The sequence below is a fragment of the Lagopus muta genome, chromosome 2 (genome assembly GCF_023343835.1).
Source record: "Lagopus muta isolate bLagMut1 chromosome 2, bLagMut1 primary, whole genome shotgun sequence".
Classification (NCBI taxonomy): Eukaryota; Metazoa; Chordata; class Aves; order Galliformes; family Phasianidae; genus Lagopus; species Lagopus muta.
In genome coordinates, this window is record NC_064434.1 from 107,965,240 (window position 1) to 107,985,909 (window position 20,670).

At 42.4% G+C, this 20,670-nt stretch overlaps 1 protein-coding gene across 8 annotated transcripts in view; it reads left to right on the top strand.

Annotated features, from left to right (window-relative positions):
• VRK2 (VRK serine/threonine kinase 2) overlaps positions 1 to 20,670 on the top strand; it is a 45,625-nt gene that overhangs the window by 24,492 nt on the left and 463 nt on the right. For 6 of the 8 annotated variants that reach the window (XM_048935015.1, XM_048935013.1, XM_048935021.1 and 3 more), the window contains 5 exons: positions 8,480 to 8,600; positions 11,500 to 11,558; positions 13,753 to 13,934; positions 17,534 to 17,707; positions 18,029 to 18,199. In XM_048935015.1, the coding sequence (XP_048790972.1) occupies positions 8,480 to 8,600; positions 11,500 to 11,558; positions 13,753 to 13,934; positions 17,534 to 17,707; positions 18,029 to 18,199 (707 nt within the window). Of the gene's footprint in view, positions 1 to 8,479; positions 8,601 to 11,499; positions 11,559 to 13,752; positions 13,935 to 17,533; positions 17,708 to 18,028; positions 18,200 to 18,806; positions 19,077 to 20,670 lie in introns of those variants that run through there. The other 2 variants (XM_048935017.1, XM_048935018.1) reach the window with 2 other exon arrangements.

Below are 20,670 nucleotides of genomic sequence, written 5' to 3' on the forward strand. Positions count from 1 at the left end.
ACAGCGTGTTTGTTAAACTTTTCTTCCTTTACTCCCCCTTTGCACTCCCAAGGTCTTCTAAGACAATAGGAATGGTTTTCTGTTGTCAGTTTTGCTCCAATCATAACGTCACAAGTGGTAACTGCTGAAATTCCTGCTCGTTAATAGCTGCTGGACTGTTACCTTAAACTAATACTTTCTAACGAGTTTTAGTTGGCACAAACAACTGTGTATTATTGCTTTTTCTATTAAAAGGGCCATTGACCATGTAATGTAGAGGGTCTTGATAATTTGCCGGCACTGTTAAAGCCTGCAATCGTTTAACTCTGGTCATTAGGAAAAATGAAATAAGACTGTCAAGTATTTGCCGCTAAAGGGATGGCACAATTTCACCTTCTAAAAAGTATTTGGTGAGGAAGATGACCAGCTGTTTCAGCCTCTTCTAACTTGCCCAGTGCATTTTCTGGAGGTTTGACTCTGACTTGTTTCTGATCCTGAGAGGTATGTCTGTGTACTTGTATTTTATGTGGGCACTGTGAGTATGTGGGGCTCAGTTGAGTAGTTGTAGCAGCTACCTGGTCTGGTAGAGCAGTGCCTGTCGTTGATTGCTTGTTTAGAAGATTGGTAATTGCCTTTATTAGAAAGGAAAAGGGAATTTTAATGGAAATGTGTGGCAAAGCGTGTCCGCATTCAACTGCAAGTTCTTGTGTTTAGCAAGCTTGTGGGTTAGATTGCTTTCTCAAGTAGCTGAAGCCACGCTGGAACTGGTGAAAGCTGGCAGACTCTAGAGAACAGAATATTCAGAAAGGTGGATTGAAGGGCTGCTTCTCCTATCTTGCACTTATAAAATTTATACTTCATAATAGCTGTGAACAGAAAGTCTGCAGTTTTTTCAGTTGCTTCTGCTAGAAAAGGCTGCAGAACATGATATCTGGTGTGCTGCAAAGAATCCAAACTGTTCATTCTGAATGTCTCAGCTCTGACTTTGTAACAGCCTGAATCCATTAAGGTCGAGTCACCAGTTTCTTGTATGCAGCAGGTCTCTCAGCATCCCAGGGAAAACAGGCGTCTGCAGCGACTTCTGCCAAAGATTCCACAGATCCAGATGGCAGAATACAATGACTGGTTTCGCTCATCTCATATCTTGTTGTGAGCTTCAGATTTGCAGAGATCTTTTGAGAAGCTAAAGGCCTCCAACAGCTTTGCAAAGGGCTTTTCTCAGCAATCTCCTTTACTCCTGACATATGATTGAGTCTCTCAAGCACAGTCTTAAGCACCAAGTGAGAGGGGGTGCTCTTCTGAAAAGTGTTTAAAGTACTGTTGCCAAATTACAGCTGCATAGGCAGCCTTAGTTCTGGTCTTACCCAAATTTTCAGCATGGAATTTTACCTGAGTGCTCTCAGAATGTAGTTCATTTTTAAAAATGTTATTTTATATAAATGAGATCCTTTCCAGAGGGCATTTTCTGATAAATGTATTTTCAAACCTTAAACCCTCTAAATAAGTACCAGTTGCTGTATTGAGGTACGCAAATGAGAACATTTTGACTTGCTCTGGTTTTATTCATAAAGTAGCTACCTGAATATATGCAGTGATTCGAGTTGCATGCTGAAACTTAAAACAAAATTATGAATTTGTTGCTTTCAAAAGTGCCTCTTGGCAATGCTTGAAGCTGATAACCTTCTTGCATAAAGTCAATCAAATGCATCCACTTCCTACTAATTTAAATCAAAACTGGTGTTTCCCTAGCTGAATTGAGAGATTAACCCAGCTGCTTGCCTATTTATTCCCCAGGCTTGTTGTGGAGCTCATCACTGGTGGAAGTTATGCAGTCCATCAAGCTCCAGAAAGTTTCCCTTTTGAGCAGCACTGTTGGTCCATGTTTGTCCGGTAGCCTCTGGTAAGGGTGGAGTTGGATGTGCCATTCTAGGAGCAGATGTGAATTGCACCTTCAAGCAAGCTGACTTAGCGTGTGCCAGCATGAGCTGTTAGTGGCTTCGTCCTGGAACACGAGGGGAATTCTTGTGAGCTGGGAATGGCAGGGAGGAGCTGCCCTGCTTGTTTCTTGGCTCTTCATGCTGGTTTTAGTTTTTGGGAGAATTACACAGTTCAGATGTTCAGTGTCCACTGTGTGGACGCCAACCTGTGCAACCTGGTCTAGGGAGCCTGCTTTGGCAGAGGGTTGGACTTGATGATGTCTAGAGGTCCCCTCCAGTCCCTGTGGTTCTGAGATTCTGGCCCTGCAGACTGGCTCTCATGTGCCCTCTGAGGTTTCTGAACTTGTTGGATGTTTGCAGGTATTCACCACAGCTGCAGCTGTGTTTTTCCTGGAGTTCATCCTCAGTCAATCCAGGGCCACTGCTGTGGCTTTTTGCCACAGAATCCTACCCACAAGACCAGCTCTCTGAAGTTGGTGTCTGGATCTCTTTGCAAATGGTGTATGGCCAATAAGCAGTGCTGGACGTGGCACTGTTGTACTGGGTTTGTTAAATGAACCTCCTTTTTACTGTGATGCAAATTCCATATTGCACAACTGCACTGTTAATTTTAGCATAGCACCCAAGTGTGCATTGTATTCATTTTTAATGACCATTCTATATAAACTGTATTACATTGTTGATTGATAATTAAAGAGAATTATATCTGTACCCAATGTACATTTTAAAAACTGTTATATAGTGTTAAAATGTAATATTTAGATCAATGCCTCTTATGGATTTTTGTAGATTTTCTACTCACTGAGGCATGCAGTCAATACCTAATTTCTCTGGAGATATACTGCGCTTAACATATTGAGTTTTTTTTTAAACACTCCAGTCCTGTGCATTGAGTGCATAAGACCAGTTTTAATTTGCTGTCGTTGATGAGCGCAAGACTCTGAACCATCTCTGCTGAATTCCCTCCAGCTTGTGTTTTTTGCCGTGGATTTCGAGGTAACTCTCCCTTTTAACCAATGTTGCATGGTGGTTTTGCCATCTCATTGAGCAGTGACTACCAGCACCCCTGCAGGACTGATCCCTGCACCTGAAAGACAGCAGTAAGGCTAAGCAGAGCATCTGATGGAGTTTGCCTCAGTAAAGGCTGCTTTGTTAGTCCTGTGCTGGGCTCCCCTTGGTGCCACATTTTAGCCAGCTCTTTTTACCCTTCCCACTGGGTTACTGCAGCCTGGCTCCTCACAGTCCATCCTGATGTTCACATGCAGTGTTTGTACAGGGCACGCAGTGTTGGGCTGATTGTAGAGACAGCTCTGCAGTTCTTGTTCTTGTTTTCCCCGTGGATCTGACAGACTGTTGCTGTTTGATATTAAAAACATAGCTTGGTGCTTGTCCATTTTCCCTTTTCTGTTACATGCAAGGGTTGACTTGAATATCTGCAGGGTTCATTTTGTGAGGAGGGATGTGCAGGAATATAAACACCTGCGCCTGGAAAAAAATTCCTTCTGAGCCTGCATGGCTTCTAGAGAACTTCAGCTCTAAATGGCTTTGGATCAAGAGGTTTATCTGGCATCTGTCCATGTATAGTAAGGAGTCAGAGGGACTGCATTTTTTGTCAGTAACATGAATTATTGATTTGCTGCACTTTGGTGCGTGCCTCCCAAAGACTGTGCAGGACTGTAAATCTAAGAATGAAAAGAAAATATAACTGATAAAAAATAGGTGGAACTTTGCAGCGTGAAATAAATAAAATGATGTTTTAGTTTCTGAATATTGGATTGGAAATGTGTCCACAGTAGAAGAGGGAGCAGAAGGTCACGGTAAGCACAGGCAGAGTCAGGCTTTAGAAGGAGAAGAAGGAAGATTGAATAGGTTTTTAAAACCACCTCCGTGAGCTTATTCTGTCCTGCCAGGACAGTCAGAAGTGGCAAAAAGAAGATGTTGAACATCACCATTTTCCAGCACAGCTGATGAGTGTGGCTTGGAATTAGAGGTTTTCTTTAATTTTGGTTTCTCATGCTTTACACCAGGAATTTAAACAGCTAGTGACTCTCACAACTGCTTGTCAGCCCTTTGTCTATGTGGTTTTTTAATTTATTTTTACAGAGGAGTAAAGCTTCTTGTTTCCATGTGTTCTGCTTGCTGCAATCCAGGACCTTTCACTTCCAACCTGGCACCTGTATCTCTTGCCACCACCGTTTTATCTCCCACTCAGAGCTCATTGTGAACTTCCCTTGCTTTATCTTCTGCTCCCTCTTCTGCTGTAGACATATTTGCAATCCAGTCCCCCTACCTTTCTGTTACTTAAATTTCCCCCCCCACCACCAAGTCAGGACACTTCAGCACATCCCATCTCACCAATCCTGGTTTGTATTCCCTCGCTGTCTACGAGGATCACAGTTTGGGAATATCTGGCCCGCAGGACCTGCTAGCTGTCAGTGCGCTCAGGCGTGGCAGGACAGAACAGCAGTGTCGCTGCTTTTGTGGCTCCTGAGGTGAGTGATGTGGCCTCTGTGCAGAGGTTGCATCCAGTGGCTTGTGGAGGCAGCTGGCCAGCTGTGGCCGTGCCTTTGGGAGGATGTGAGCCCTCAGCACTGGGGCTGATGTTGCCACTTCACCCACCTGTGGTGAGCCGAGTGCTGGGAGTCCCTGCCGTGCCTGCGTTCCGTGCCTCTCAGCCCTACAACTGCATAGCTGTGGGATTCGAGTTTGGAGACCAGAGCTGGCATAGGATGAGTTGCTTATTGCCATTGCCCAGGTTGAGTCATCTGGAAGAGGTTCCAATTGTAGCAACACAGTGTTTGCACTGGATCTGTTTTGCTTTGTGGTAATTATCAGCGACTGTTTCTGCAAAGCACCAAATTAACTGTGCAGAACCAGGCACGTGGGAAGCAGAGACTGCCCCAGCCCCTGCTGGCAGCTGTCCTGCCCGAGGCTGGCTAACTCTGTGTAGATGGCCTGCAAGCACTGCGATTCATTTCACTTTTTGGCTTAGCTGTGTTTACCTATCCTGTTTCCTGTAGCCATCCGTTCGATTTTTCGCTCAACTTAAAGAACAGAACAAAACAAAAAAAACCCACTTTTATTTCACTTATTAAAATACAGTAATGATACATTTCTACCATAATAATATTTCTCCATAGTCGTGTTAACTTTCCTTTTCTTTATGGACTTTGGGATTAATGGCTGTGGTATGAGTTATATTTGTTTGGGATTTAATATGGCTGTGATGCCAATGAGAATGGGAGGTTCCAGTTCACGTAGACACAGGATGAGCAGCTAAAATGATCTTTGTTATGAAAAGCTTCCAATTTAAAGAAAAGCTAGTGGCAAAATTGTAATGCAACAGTGCTAATTAAAAATAATAGAAAAACATTTCATTTATTGCTCATTAGCCTCCCGGATTCTTACCAAAGGCCTGAGAAAGTTAGCTGAATAAGGGCCATAGAGGAAAACTCCCGTTTTCACATGGTTTGAAGATGAGTTTCTCAGAAGTAGTGTGGCATCGAGAGCTCAGTGTGGTATCGTGCATGTTCTATTTTGAAATAGATATCTGAATTTATATTAGGGCTCAGCTGCCAAATCCAGTATACAAAGATGCATGGTATATTTCCTTCTCAGGGTGAATTGCTTCAGTTACTTTATTCTGAGTTATTGTTCAACCCTATGGCTGCAAGTTGAGTATATGTTTGTAGTGCATATAAAACTTCTTGTGGCCTGACTCTGATTTCACTGACATGGCTGTTAATTCACTAACTTCAGTGGAGTTAGTCCTGATTTATTTGGCAGAAGTGAGGACAGAATCGGGCCTTAAATCTTCAAATAAAAAAGCTAAACTATAAAAATACGGTGAAATAAAATACTGCCAACACATTCTCATTAGATAGCATTTCACATGAGACTAAAATAGTAAGAGAAAATCCTGGTTAATAGAAGAAAAAGAAATCAAATATCTATTCAGAAAGGAGAAAGAATTATGAATTTGTAGTCTACAGAAAAATAAGAGAATTCAATGTAAGTATTGCTTTGAATATATATATCTGCAACAGTGACAACTTATCAAGCAGAATTGTTGTGTTTCTGCCTGGCAATCACATTTAAAATGAAGCTGGATTGACTTCTGGGCTGATGTTTGTCAAGAATTTGTTTAATCCCCAGTTCGGTAGCAAATTTACTTTTCAAGTAAGCTTATAGTTAATATTTTTTTATTAGTGCTTTATTTGGGTGAAAATCTAATTATTCCATTGATCGTAGATCATCATAACTCATTTCAGATTAGTTACTTGAATATGTTTTTTACTGGGATCAAAACGATGTCAAATTTGAGGAAGTTAGCATCTCTGGTGCTGAGCTGAGAAGGGAGCAGAGAGAAAGAACTAGCTGACCAGGCAAGTAGTCACATGTTGACATTTTCACGTGGCTCTATGAAAAACACATGTAGAAGTCTTTTAGCAGTAACACTTGCAGTGACCTGAGAGATAAAGTGATGTGGGGATTTACCATCTCCCTGTCAAACATTTCCCCTCCTACTTCTAGTGATGTGCGGCTCAGTTACGTGGGCCTGTTTTCCTTTCCAGCTGTCTGCTGTGGCTTTAGGAATGCATGAAGGTCTTCCCTGCGCCCATCTCCTGTCAGTGCTGGCTTTGCTGTAGTGCCAGTCTGGGAAAGGCTGAAAGATCCAAGTGTGAGCAGCAGGTAGCTGAGCACAGCAAGCTACGTTCACCAGGGAGCGTTTAGTCTGAAGACCACTAATCTTAGGTTAGCTCCTGAAATCTCACTGACTTAGCGTTGTTTACAGATTGGTATCAATTAGTTCCTCATGTGGAAAAAAGTGTCCTGTTGTAATTCTGATGTTTTTTTTCACTAAAGGCCACTTTATGTCGCCTGTGTTACACGAGCAGGGGCCAGAGAAGCGTTGTGTGAAGACTAGAGGATCTGCAGTGGGAAGGTTTATATGGTTATAATCTGGAATTGCCATAATGGAAAAAGGAGTTGTGAACACATGTGTATGAATGGAATTGTTCCACGGTTAACAGGAGATTTATGGCAGAAGAAATCACTACAGAACAGCAAGTGGTAGAGATTGTGTTTTTATTTTAATACGAGAGCCAAGTCTTGCATTAGGACACTGTTGAATTTAGTGTAGAAAATAAACGACCCCCGAGGGACAGCGTAGTGTTGTGTTAGATTGAAGAGCCTTTAATAACCCATAGTCTAATAGCAGTTAAGATAGAGAACACATAAGAAGTTATCTTCTGCTTTTACAATAATGTGAGCACGGTAACAAGAAACAGTTATGATGTGTTGGCATCGTAGCTTTTAGCAGATGACTTTTTAAATTAAAAGATAAGTTTGCAGAGTGACTTTCTGGAATTTAATGAAGGCCCATAAAATATGACATCTGTTTACAACAGGATTAGCAGCACCGTGCTCAACTTCCACTCTGTACTCCAGACAAGATGCATCAAACAAATCTGAAATCTTCTTTCATTCGTGCTAGGTTCAAACTCATTTTGGAAAAGCATAAATTGAACTTCTGCATCTGTCTTTAATCTTGATTAACAGGTTTTGCAGGTTCCACTTTGTTGTCTTGTCTTGGCAAACTATAGGCTGTAAATGTGCACAAATACATAGAGCAACAATTCCTGCTTGTTCAGTTTTCTTGAACTTAGTTTTCTTTGGCTAGCAATAAGCAACAGCAAATGGGTTATGCTGCTATTTCCCCTTGGAAAAGTCAATCTATTGATTACCTTCAGTTACCTGTTTTTCTGCATGGGAGATACCTGGGGACAGGTTTAGTTTTGGACTGAATTATATCTACTGTGTTTACATTCTGTAGTTAGTAGATCCGTTTGGGTTGTGCAGGATGAGAGTAAATTCTTCCTGAAATAATTTCCTTTGTGGAAACAGTGGTGGGAAATTTACACAGGACTTGATAAGCAGCAAGTAGTGTGTTAGCCTGAGCCATGGCTCTCCTCTACACGAACTGTTGATGGCACTTGCAGACCACTTGGGTGTGCAAATGTACACTAGATGGCAGTTTTGCCATATCTTCCGAGCACCAGAAGCTCTGTAGGAGAACAGGAAAGGCCATCAGTGTTTAGTCTGCGCTCACAGGGTCCCTGCATGACCAATGTGGACCCCATGGACTTCCTGCAACATGTGTTAGCAATTTAGCAGCAGACATTTATTTCTTTGTTTTACTGCTTGGCTCTTTGAGAAAGTGTTGGTACTCAGTTATGGGCTGTCTGGATCATGTCAGAGGCCATGGGGATCAAGTCCATGTGACAGGCCAGACTGAGGAAGGATGAAGTTGGAGGAGGTGAGGAAAGTGACCCTTACTTCAGCAGTAACAAGTCACTGCCTGTCTGTGGACTGTGGCCAAAAGCCTGGGTGTTTTAGGTCTAATGCAGCTGAACAAACAAAACACTTTGCCCATTTGGCTTTTTCATATTTCATCTACAGTACTTCGCTCAAAGTCTTTTCTATTTCTAAGAAGAGGTTCTTATTCTTTATCTTTTTTCTCCTTCACCTTTTTTTCTCCCCCCCCCCACATTCTGTTTTAGCCCCGTCCAGACGAGGTGACCTTGAAATCCTTGGCTACTGCATGCTGCAATGGTTATGTGGGAAACTGCCGTGGGAGCACAACCTGAAGGACCCCGTAGCTGTCCAGGCTGCAAAGACAAAGTAAAAACAAAACAATACGCACATACACACGTCAACATCCTTATCACTTAGCAAAGTCAGTCTGCAAGGACAGCCACACGTCCTGTAGGGAATCACCTTACGAGAAAGCAAGACCGATTTTCCTTAATAGAGAGATGCTAGAAGCAGTTAATGACGTGAACTTTCCCTAATTGTTATGGATGTGTGTGGAGATGCCATAAACTCAGCTGCACAGTCTGGTCGTTTTGTCTGCTATGTATTTTTTCAGTACTCCTTCCAAAGCAAACACTTGTGCACGAGCACGTGCCTCAGTGCACATGTAGAAGGATGTTAAAGATTTCCACTATGGTTTGTGGGGGCTTTGTAGAGACGATGGTACAAAAGTCTCTTGGAAGTTGTCTTTCACATTTGCATTCCAGGTATTTAACTTTCCATTTGATACCTATTTTTTTAGCCGTTTGATGTAGGTTTTTAAATTTATACAAGCCTACTGCTGGTACGTTTAAATAGCAGCATACTAAGTAACTTGTGTAAAATCTTTTCTTTTTCCCGGCATGACTCATTAGAGCTTACTAAAGCAACAGAGTGTATTAGTGTTTTCTTTCACTGTTTTCACAGTTGGGACTTTAGAGAGTTAATTGCATGTGGTACAGCGTTGCCTGCAGAAGGCTGTACAGAAGAGCATTTATCCATAAATGTAACATCACAATTGGAGGAGGCAGCAAACTTTTAAGTAGGGCAAGTCACAACAGAGGTACACAATGGGGATAGCTGATCCACAGAAATCAATCTGCAAATTCAGTGTGGCATCGGCTCTCAGCAGAGAAAAAGGTTAGCCTGCAGACTGTGGATAATACAGATTGCATCTGTAAATGTTGACATCGTATGTTATGTTTAATATTTCTCCTTTAGAACCTCTGATCATTACACAACCCCCTGCAAGGTAACGCTTACACAATTCAATGTTAAATCAATTTAATCAATCAAGTTGCTTCGCTAATTCTTCCCTTGCGATTAACCCTTAATTCTTCCCTTGCAACTGCTAGGATTTTCAGGATGCCAAGCAAACAGATGCTTAGGAGGAAACGCACAGAAAATGATAGATTAGATTAGCAGCGATATCCTCCCAGCCTAATTAATTAAGCACCTTGCTATCAAGTAATGTTCCTTTACTTTAACGTACCTTGTTTTTCAGTGCCTGAACTATTTCCAAAGGCCAGAAACAGTCATCAGCATACGTGTGTGCACTCAGTAGCATATCTGTCACTAAGTACATTAGCAGCCCAGGCAGATCGCTTCTGGGCGCACCAGTCTCTTGCTGTGAGGAAAAAGGGCCAGGCCTGCAAGGTGGGATGCAGCTGAGAAGCAGGAGTCAGAGCAGGACTCAATTCTGTTGTTTGTGGATGGTATCAGCCTTCCCTTCCAGGTTCTTAAGCCTCTTCTACCAGAGACGCTGGGTCAGTGAGGTCACTGTGCCAAACCTGTGGGCTTCGCTAAGGGCTGCTGGTATACTTGAGCTCAGGAATCTTCGTGCTATAATTGGAGTGGGGTCCCTGTCTGAATCGGAATTTAAGTTAAACTGAAGGAAAATAAACACATTTAAATGTTTCGTTCCTCCAAAGCAGTCGTACCTTTTGATATTAGAGAACAGCTCCTGGTGAGACCAAGGGTCCATCTGGCCTTGTATCCTGTTTTGGAGGACAGTCAGGAGAAAGAAGTATTAAGAAGAATAAAAAAGGGATTAAAATACTCTTTTATTTACTGCATTATTTTTTGAACATTACAGATTACCTGTATTTATTAACTAGGGAAATGAGGTGACTGTAGCATGGAGATGTGCACTGCAAGTAGCTATATGTTAAATAACCCTCCTCCACTTTCTGTTACAGAATGCAAAGCCCACATAGGTAGCTTTGCAGGGATAGGTAGTTTCACAAGCCTGAACTTCAAGGTATCCCTATTACCACAAAGCTGAGGGCTTAGAGCAAGGCACGCTTGGTCATCACATTTCTCCTGCTGGCAGAACTTGCCTGAAGTTAGGGTCTCAGTGAAGCTGCTGCATAGCAAACTGATTCTAAGTGACTGGGTAACTAGACTGTGGCATTGGAGGATATTTTCTAAGCACCCCAATTCTACCCATTTGAGAACATATCTCGTTCCTGGTCGGTGGAACTTTGTGACTCCTTTAAACAAAACAAAGGATCCTTTGACAGCGTTAACAACACAGCTAAAGTTCACTCAGGAAAGGGGAGCTGGTGCATCTGCAGGCTCCTGCAAGTGCCAAGCAATGGGGTTTCCTGCCTGCTCAGAGATGAGAGCTGGTGATGCGTCACCCCATTCTAAGGTATGATTTATTCTGAACTCTGGTTTTCTTGGTTACTTCTGGTGTTGGATAGACAGAAAGTACATCTGTGCCCTTGCCCTTTTTTTATTTTTTACCTGCACAGGACTCAGTGCTGCTCCACCTCCCTCCCTGTCCCTGTCATCTCTGCCACGCCTGCTTGTAATTTTGACAGCCATCACACAGCTGTCTGTGAGCTGTATGGCAGAAAGAACCGGATGTTAAAGGCAAATAAGGGCTGCAAATTTTCCAAACACAAATATTAATCACTAAGCTGAAATCAGAACGAGTTCAAAGGATTTTTTTTCTCTTTCTAGAAAGCTTAAAATACCTGCAAAGAAAAACTTAGAAGTACAGTCTTAGCTGTAAACCTGGTCCTGCTGAAATCAGCAGCCTCCAAAGAGTTAAAAATACAGCTGGAAAGGGGAGATCTTGTTTTAAAAGCAGTGCTGTGAATCATAAGCTATCCTGGAGGTCCACTCCCTTTGGAATTGAGACTTGCTGTCTACCTAAAATCCCAAATGAAGAATCACCTGCTCCAAAACTGCATTAAATTGTTGTGCTCTCATGTTGTTTCAGACTTATGGATGAGCTCCCACATTCGGTGATGGAATGGAATTCTTCTGGAAGCAGCTGTAGTAAGTGTGCTCACAGTGTGTACCACGTAGCTCTTCGGTCTGTTACAGAAAAGATGTCTTTATTTGGGGAAGCAGGAGAAAAAAAATAATGACACAAATGTAGGCAACTCTTCAATTTAAAATATTCAGGTTAATTGCCAAACGTGGACACCTTCAGGCAGATGCAGTTGTGAGGCCTGAGTCCATGCAGTTACCAGTCTTAGGACAAACCAAGAATATCCGAGTCAGTGCCACCTGAACTTTCCTGACATGTCTCACAACTGCATCATGTCTAGAAATCAAACCTGGCTCTCATTGCTCCCTTCCTTTTTTGTCCCCATGCTTCTCTGATATCCCGTCCACATCCTCCTTGTCTTCCCTAAACTTCCCTCGCTGTTCTGTCTCCCTTTTTACTTGCTGAGTTACGTTCTGAGAAGATGGCTGTGACTTCTTTGCTGCACGTGGAACGGATCAGGGGGGAGGTTTCCATTGGCAGCAGCTTTTTATAAGGTTTGGCTCTTTCTCCTGCCAGATGTAGGAGCACAGGTTTGGTGGTGGTAATGTGCAGTAAAAGCTGAGGGACAGGGGATTAATAAAGAAATCTCTACAGTGCTCAGAGATACGCTCTGTATTAAATAGGGTATTAAGATAGCAAATAGTACAAAATATATGTAATTCAGGAATGGATGCATTCAGGGCAGTTTCCCTTTATCCTATTTGTGTAAAATTTGGCACTGGTGGAACCTCTCTGAATGCGTATCTGTCCAGCATAATAATTCACCCTGCAATATCTGTGTTTAGCTGATAACAGGGTAGTTACATAATACTCATTGTGAGATTATATGTCAGACTCATTAATTTAGGGTGTAATTTAATTTAACTAATATTTCTGACTTCAGTGGAATTGGATCATGCCCTTCATGTACAAGCTTAAGCTTAAAGCATTTTTATCTTGAAGGCTTGTTTACTGCAAGGGCAGAAACTAATTTCTGGATGCTGTTGGATGCTGGTCACTCTGCAGTGCACAGCTCCTGATGCTTCATGATACTCGGCGATTAGGAATACCTAGTGCTTTTATTGCAGGAACTTCTGATGCTGCTTTTGTGCCTTGTGCCATGAGCAAGCACTAAGTGGGCAATGCAGGTGTGGAGGGCTAAAGTTTGAACCCCCGCGAGCAGTAGAACAAAAATCTGAATCTCATCTGTGATGCATGATACAGCGGCGCAAGGGATTTCACCATAGGCAATCCAGGCTGTTTAAGAAGGAGTGGCTATCTTAGGAATAGGATAACTGCCACAGGAGGTTTATAGCTCAGCATTTGGGGTTTGAAAAGCAAATGAACGCACAGTTCATCCTGTCATCTCCCTCCTTTGCTGAAATACAGAGGTAGCGCAGGGAAAACGTCGCGCTTCCCACGAAAGGCAGCTTCTGTTTTTATTTATTCCTTTATTTTCATAATATCTGCATCTGAATGATTGGGATGCAGGACATGTTACATAAAGTGCATTCACAATCTACATACAGATTCAGCAAGTTTTTGCTTCTGGGATTTCACTGGCTGCTAATGTCTGGTGTGGCACTTCAGTTTTAGGATGCACTTGGGCTGTCAACTGAAAGAAAAGTTTGATCCACCCCTGTCTGTTTGCCCTAAGAGCATTATTTTTGCCCGTTCACTGGTTATCTTGTTTTTAGAACCACTCGAAAGTGACTGCAAAATAATGCTGCTGTTAGACTGTATTATGTGTAATCCCAAAGTCAACGTTTGTCAAAGTATTAGAAAACAAAATTTTGTCATTCACCTCAGCATTCTAAGGATATCTCTATAGATTAAAATAGAACTGTTGAGAATAGTTAATATTTAAAGTCATGTTATGGTCCTTCAAATATAAAATACTTCTGTTCTATGGAGAAGTATCCAAGGTTTGTCAGTAGAGTTGATTAATTATTGTACTTGGCTAACTGACAGTACCACAAATTACTGCATCTGCAGAACAAGACGCAGTGCTTAAGGGTGAGCTTGTTTATCCAAGTCTATCTTTTCCTTCCTCATCTCCAAAAGACAAGATACTGTCAGCTCTGTTTTGAGCCTTGTCTTCAGCTGAAATTTTGTCATCTTGTTTGGCACTATTGGGTTGGCACCCACTTTGGAATTAAACGCTTTCTGAAGATCTAGGGCTACACCAAGTGAAATTTGCATCTGAAATACCTTCCACAGGTGAACTATCCAAGTTTTTGGTGTGTGTTTATGGCTTAGCTTACGATGAAAAGCCAAAGTACCAAGAGCTTAAGAAAATCTTGCTGGATGGACTGAAGAGGAGCGGAATTCCCTATGATGGCCCTCTGGAATTTTCCACTGCAGGATGCGCACAAAATCACTGTGCTGCTAAAGCATCAAAAGTAAGTAAGAGAGTTTGGGAATTCTTTCTGAAATCTCCTGCTTAATTGTTGCCTTTTATTTTGTAAAAGAGGAAGCAGTTTAAGATGGCAAAATGGGACTGACACAGCAGTTCTTTTAGCCTTAAATACACCGTGTTTGTTAATTCCTGTTTCCCCTGGCTTTGCTAAAAAGTGGGATGTCAACCCTGAAGGAGGAAGAACTGTCATGAGTCCTTTTGACCTGCAGCCTCTCACTTCAAAGCAGTAGGTCTGCAGAGAACGATTTACTTTCAGGGTAATGGGGAAGTCGAGGACTTTGTTCACCAACATCTTGAAGACAAGCCTGGATGCCAGGTTTTTCCTTCTTTCCAGATTAAAAGCATAGCTACCTTTATAAGTGAAAGCATTTAATTCATTTTCTTGCTTTCCAACTGCTCTTTGTCATTTGCCTTTATACTCCTGCAGCCACTAATATGGAGGAGGCATTATTCTGGGATTTAACTGTTATTGGTATGCAGTGATGCACTGACACGGAGTTGAGAAACTGGCAGCTAATAGTGTTATGTTTGCCTTTTGTACTGGTAAGTCTGAAACGATACGGTTAATAAAACCTTGTTTTAATAAGTGGAAATTGAGGTAATTAGCGGTCTTACTGGACGTGCTGTGAAATGTCACTCCCAGCATACCTCTGCCTTGAAACTACCCGTATGCAGAAGCCCTGTTTCTGCCTGTGATGTGTGTGCAATAAGGCAGGGTCAGGGTACCATTCATTTTTAATATTTCTGGTGAACTTTGGACCAGCACAAGCGTACGTGAGCCAAGAATGCAGGATGCAAACTAATGTGACTGATAGGCTGCTAGATGAATGGTGATTCAAGTATCAGTGCACAGATGGTTCTGATTTGCTGAGTTTTGTAGCTGCTGCAACTGAAGACATAAAATATCCTTCTAGTCATAAATTAGCTCTTTGGAAGCAAAACCTTGGCACCAGAGCTTTACAACCTTCAATTAGTTGGGAAAGAAGTATTTGAATGACTGTGGTATTGACATCTGTAGGCCTGCATAGTAATCATTCCTAATAGAAGAGAATATCTGTTTGAGGGGGTTTTGCATGGCTAATTAACCACCAGTGAGAATATGTAATTTTTTCATGATCTCCTGATTGTCACCTTTCTCTCATGGTACAATTACATTTTATTGTAGCTAGTGCCTCACAAACCAATTGTCAGCACTATTTACGTATTACGGAAGGCAGGACGAAAGTTCATGTTTAATAAAAAGGCACTGAGTTTTGATCCTGGTAATTACACATACTTATTTTAGCAGTTTTATTGACTTTTCTGGTTTTAGCACTTTTAACAAAACCAAAAGCTGTGTCAGTGACAGAGTTTTCCTTGCTGACTGTGACTGCGTTGTCCTCACTAACTCGAGGCCACTTTTCTCCTCCAGTCTGTAGCATTCTCTGAACTTCACAGCTACCTGGCAGCTCACTTAACTAATCTCCAGCTGATCCGGTTGGGTCTCTGGTTCTCACATCTTACATTTCTTAGAGCAGGACACCAAACAGCTGATCTGTATCTCGTTGCCTGGCCTAAGACTTGTGCAATGTGGTGTCAGAAAAGGTAAAAACTCTGGACTGTGGAAGTCACTGCAGCACCTGCTGTTTGTGAATGCTTAAGGGCCACGTGATTACGAGTAGAGAGGGCAGACAACTGAACCTTCTCTGGTTTTACTGCTGTTCTTAGACAATGCAGTGTTCAGGCTGAGGGCCTGCTGCACTTTGGTGCTGGAGCCCCAGCAGCACGGTGGCAGGCAGGCACTTACTTCCCCTTTGCAGCTCCTCATGCTCACTCTGACTCCCTCCATTCACACCTCTGCATTCTCTTCTTACCTTCCCTTTTTTCTCCATCTACTTCTCCCATTAAACACGCAATCTAAAGATAGAGGGAGCCACTACAAACAGGTCTGATTCCTCACTTCTGAGAAGCGGAAACTGAATCCAGCTGCTCTGTCTGCATCTACCTGCAGTAGTTTTGTACAGGAAAGAGGTGAACTTGGGTTAATTCCCATCTGAAGGCCAGTAAACACCCAGCGCTGCCACTGAGGAGGTCTTGTAACAAGAGCTGCCCTCGAAGATGATGTGAAAAGAAATTCCTGTAGAATTTGAATTTTAAGGTTCAGCTCCCTGTATTGCGCATTAATTCAGTCTTGAGATGACACTAAAAGTGTAACAGTGGCTACACCCACGTTCTTTGTTTCAGTTGCACATTGAACAGATGATATAACATTAATTAGGTTAATTCTCAAATTTGTTTACAACAGTTTTTGGCACTGGATAAATATTCTCAGCTTTCTCACCTCCACTGAAAATGCTAGAATTAGGGCCAAATGAAGTATGTAAGGCCAGCTGACTACTTGCTAGATGTTGTAAGCTTCATGTTGGAAAATGATTTCATTAATACCAACTTGTCATGTCGTTGGTACGGAATATTGTAATTTTCAGGCATGCAACAGCTATTTCCCTGAGTGCTGTAAGTCCTGTATTGAACGTGATTTGGTTTGAAGTACGTGTTCGTTGTGAAGGCAGCAGACGTAGCTGTCAGCAGGATTAGCAGCTCCTGCATGATGCACTGTGGTGCTGTGATGCAGAGAAAACAGCTTGGACCTCCAAACTGAGAGAAGTGTCAGGGTGGCACTGAGCCTTGCTTACATAATGAGGTTTCTCAAGGCTATTGACAGCATTATGTCCTGAGGTAGAGTGCTTGAAACTGGCTTCAGTTATTCAGGACAAATACACCTTTATGTTTCTAAGCCATGATTTCCTCAGATCTGTAGATCTGTTCTTTAAAGGTGTTCTGGATTAAACTATAGGAAGTGCTTACTGGCACTTCCAACAGTGTTTAGCTTGTGCAATTCCTATCTTCTACATGTATTTAGTTTGCAGCATGCAAAAGAAGCATATTACTTCTTTTCTAGCTTCTATATTGAGACACAGCTGCTGCACATAGGACCATATGCAAACATTGCAGTTACAGAGTTATTAGGGTGCCAGAAGTACCAAAGGCATGTGGCATACAGCCTGTGTTTTGGCTACGTTTGTCTTCCAAGTTAAAAAAGCCAAAAACAGACATCATTTGATACGTAGTGCTTAGATTAGCACTAGGAAAAACTTGTATTAACTGAGTGCAGCTATTTACCATGTCATCCCAACGACATTCTTCTAAAAGACTTCACTTTTTAAACTCCATTGCCTGAGTTGGAAGGGTTCCTATCTTTCAGTTGTCCATCTCACTCACTGCACCGGTATGAAATGCTCTCAGCTCTACTTAATGATACAGACAGTGACTTAGTGGCCTTATTCCCAATAAAGGTGATTAATAAATGTCTTGAAAGGTGTAACTCAGGTATAGTTTGTAGCATACTTCCCAAATACGGCATAGCTCTAACTTTATACTGCTTGAAAATGGCATTTATTGGTAATTAAACTGCTGAAAAGAATTATTTGGAAGGACTAAAGCTTACTCTCATTCTTGTTTTCTCAACACTGAAGCTAAATTTTTTTCTTTTTAAAGTACTGAGGCATTTTTTCCTATACAAAACTGCTGACTGTTCATCAACAGGCTCGCTTACCAAAGCCTATGCCAAAACCAGCTCAACAGAAGCAAGAAAAGATGGAAAGTGAGGAAAACATCTGTCAAAACAAGGCCAGGACGCGAGCAAGAGGCAGACTGCTCCAAGATGAAGAGAAGCCAAGTAACTTGCACCGGACGATTCCCCAAACAGAGCCTCAGCAGGTGAGGATTTGGCACTGCAGTAACGCATGGTGTCTCCTGGGAGGTCACTCTCTTAGCTTGCTGGTCAGCTTATGGGAAGGGCCAAGAGAAGAAGAGCGCTTGAAAAAAGTCAAGCACTGAGTCATGAGCACCAGAAGTGGGCAGATGCTTATTGGCTTGTGTTATGGGGAGCTTGCAGCTTTGTGTGTTGTGCCCAGGTAAGAAGAGCAAAGTAGGCACACTGCCTGTCTCAAACCTGGCAGGTACAGTTCTGGAATAGCACCTCTAATTGGGAAGCCTGCTGGTTTTTCTTCAGCATTCAGAATTACTGTACGTCAACAGGTTCACTTACCAAAGCCTTCAGCAAACCCAGTGAGACACAGGCAGAAGGTGAAAGAGGATGCCTCTAAGTACCCAAGCAGGCCCCAGGCTCAGATAACGCACAGGAAATGCCATGCTGAAGAGAAGCCAATGACACTGAACAGCACCATGCAGGAGACTGACCCACAGAAGGTGAGGATTTTGCTGTTAACTTAGAGCAGGCACGGCACGCAGGGAAAGAAGGATGAGCTTTGCAAAAACTGAGTGGCAGAAAAACTAACAGCAGTACAAAAACTCAAACCTAACACAATCACTGGAAGCTTTGCATATGGTTTCATACAGCTCCAAATTAACATTTGTTGTATATAGTTTGGTAGTAAAGCAGTGTCCCAGCGTGCTCCCCAACAGATACAAGCGCTGAGAAAAAAAACAGTCATCTCCTTGTGGCCCTAATTGGTGTTTTTTGGTAGAAGCTAACAACACTCTTCATAGAGTTCTTAAATTCCGACTCCTTAATCTGAGGATTTGAGAAATTAACTAATTAATCTCACTTAATGGTAGCTACTACATAAAAGGGTTGAATGAGTGTGTTCTGTCTTAGTCTTCAACCCTCCGTTTCTACAGAAAGAAGAAAGCAGATCGAGGTTTTACTAACATTCCAACTTAGTAAATATCCTCTGTCCTTGAACAAATTCAGCCCTGTTGATCTCCTTCACATAGAAGAACAACATGAGGACACTTTTGAATAAGCACGAAAATGCAGCTTTATTATTAATCCAAAATTATTTGCTTCTGGCAGTCTGCTGATCACTGCCTGGAGACTCCAGTACAAGCTAGGAGAGAGAAGCAGAAAAAGCACAGCGGTACCTGAGAGCATCAGGCAGGAAAGTGGTGAGCAGAACAATGTTTGGAGACCTCTTGGCTGGTAGCAAAGCAGTCAGACTCTGGAGGGTCTCTGGATTTCTGACACAGTGAAACTTTTCTCTGAAGACATGGGGTGCGACTTCCTAATCCTCAGATGGACAAGTTAAAAAATACTAGCAAATAAAAACAAGTAGTGCCCACCCAATCTCTGTTCCTCCTGTGTGTTTTGTATGAAGGCAGCAACTTTCACTTGTTAAAAAAGCAGCAGATATGGAAGGAGAAACACTCAGTTTTCCATCATGGCATGGGGAGGGGGTAAAAGAAACCACTGGTATCCTCATAACATCCCCTGCTCACCTACACAACTGGACTGTGGATCTTCACATGGGAGATTTGCTTTCCCTCCTCTTTGAGGGAAGAAAGAAGTACATTTTAAATAACTGGAACTGAGCACCAGTCTGATATTTGGATTGTGTGTTTGTTTTGATTTAACCACTCTAAAAGAGAAGCCACTGTTGCAGTATAATAGTGCTGCATCTATATGGAATGGTTGTGTAGCTCTCACTGAACTTTGTGCACTAAAGTTAAAACGCATGTCAGATAACAACTTGAATATTCAAGGGAGGAACTGGAAATGGGGGAAAAAAAGGCAGGATGGCCTTAGTTTTGTACTGCAGACTTCCTTTCAATTTCTTCCCTGTAATCGAGGAGGTTGGTGCAAAAAGCTGCGTTTCATAGCAGTGAGGTTATGAAACTTCCAAAGGATGGTTCATGTACCAGGCTGGGGGAGGGGGAAAGCCGTGGCTAATTCAGGAACCAGAGTGATGAGAGTCTGTCTGTCAAGGGTTCTCCAGAGAGCAATTCCAAACCCTTCAGTCAGGCAGCTGCCTGGAGCAGCTAACTGCAGGCACCCCACTCCAACTGCAGCGCTCAGAGCCGGCGTGCTGCTGCTGTTCATAGGCATAGATGATGCAGTTAAAGGCCTGAGTACGGAGCTCGGAGGAGAAGTTCTGTCTCCATGGTTTATCTTCTAAGAGAAGCACGTTCAGAAAAACATCATATGGCTGGGACAATGACAAAGGGAGAAGAAAGAAGTGGGTCTGCTTTGTGTGATACTGCTAGGAGCTGTTAGATACAAACAAAAAGGAGAAACAGTTCTGTGTCACAAGGGGAGCGCTGGAGTGAGAGGAGGACAAAAAGAGTAGGATGGTTGTGAGAGACAGGACATGTGGCAAACAGAGAGGGTGGAAGGCAGAAATAACGCCTAGGAAAGAATATGGAAGTGATGAAATAGAGAATGAAAAGGAGCTACCGTTCTGTTGGACATCATAGTTACCTTTCTATCAGATGGGGCCCAGCTTTTCTTTAAAGGTAAAAACAGACACGTCTGTCATTGCGAGGAATAAGGCAGCTGATAACAAAGACAAGATTTCTACTAAAACTACTTATTGTGAATGTATGTAGATTTTTCTAAGGGGTGATGAAAAATACAGTTTGCATGAACAAAAGGATAGTGTTTGGGGGAGTCAGAGCAGAGATGAAGAGTATGCTCCATTGCTGCTGGAGACCTAAAGAACCAGCTGCCCTGTCCAGCTAGAAAGAGGAACACGATGCACATTTGTGCTGCCTGTGATGAACCAGAAGGCAGAAAGTTACACTAGTTGAAGCGACACATCAAACTGCAGATTATTTTCTAGGTTTCCAGGCTTTATTCACAACAATACTGTAAAGACTTAAATATTTTAACATTTGGCAAAGAGAGTTAAAGATAGACAAGAATTGCAGCTGCTCAGGAATAG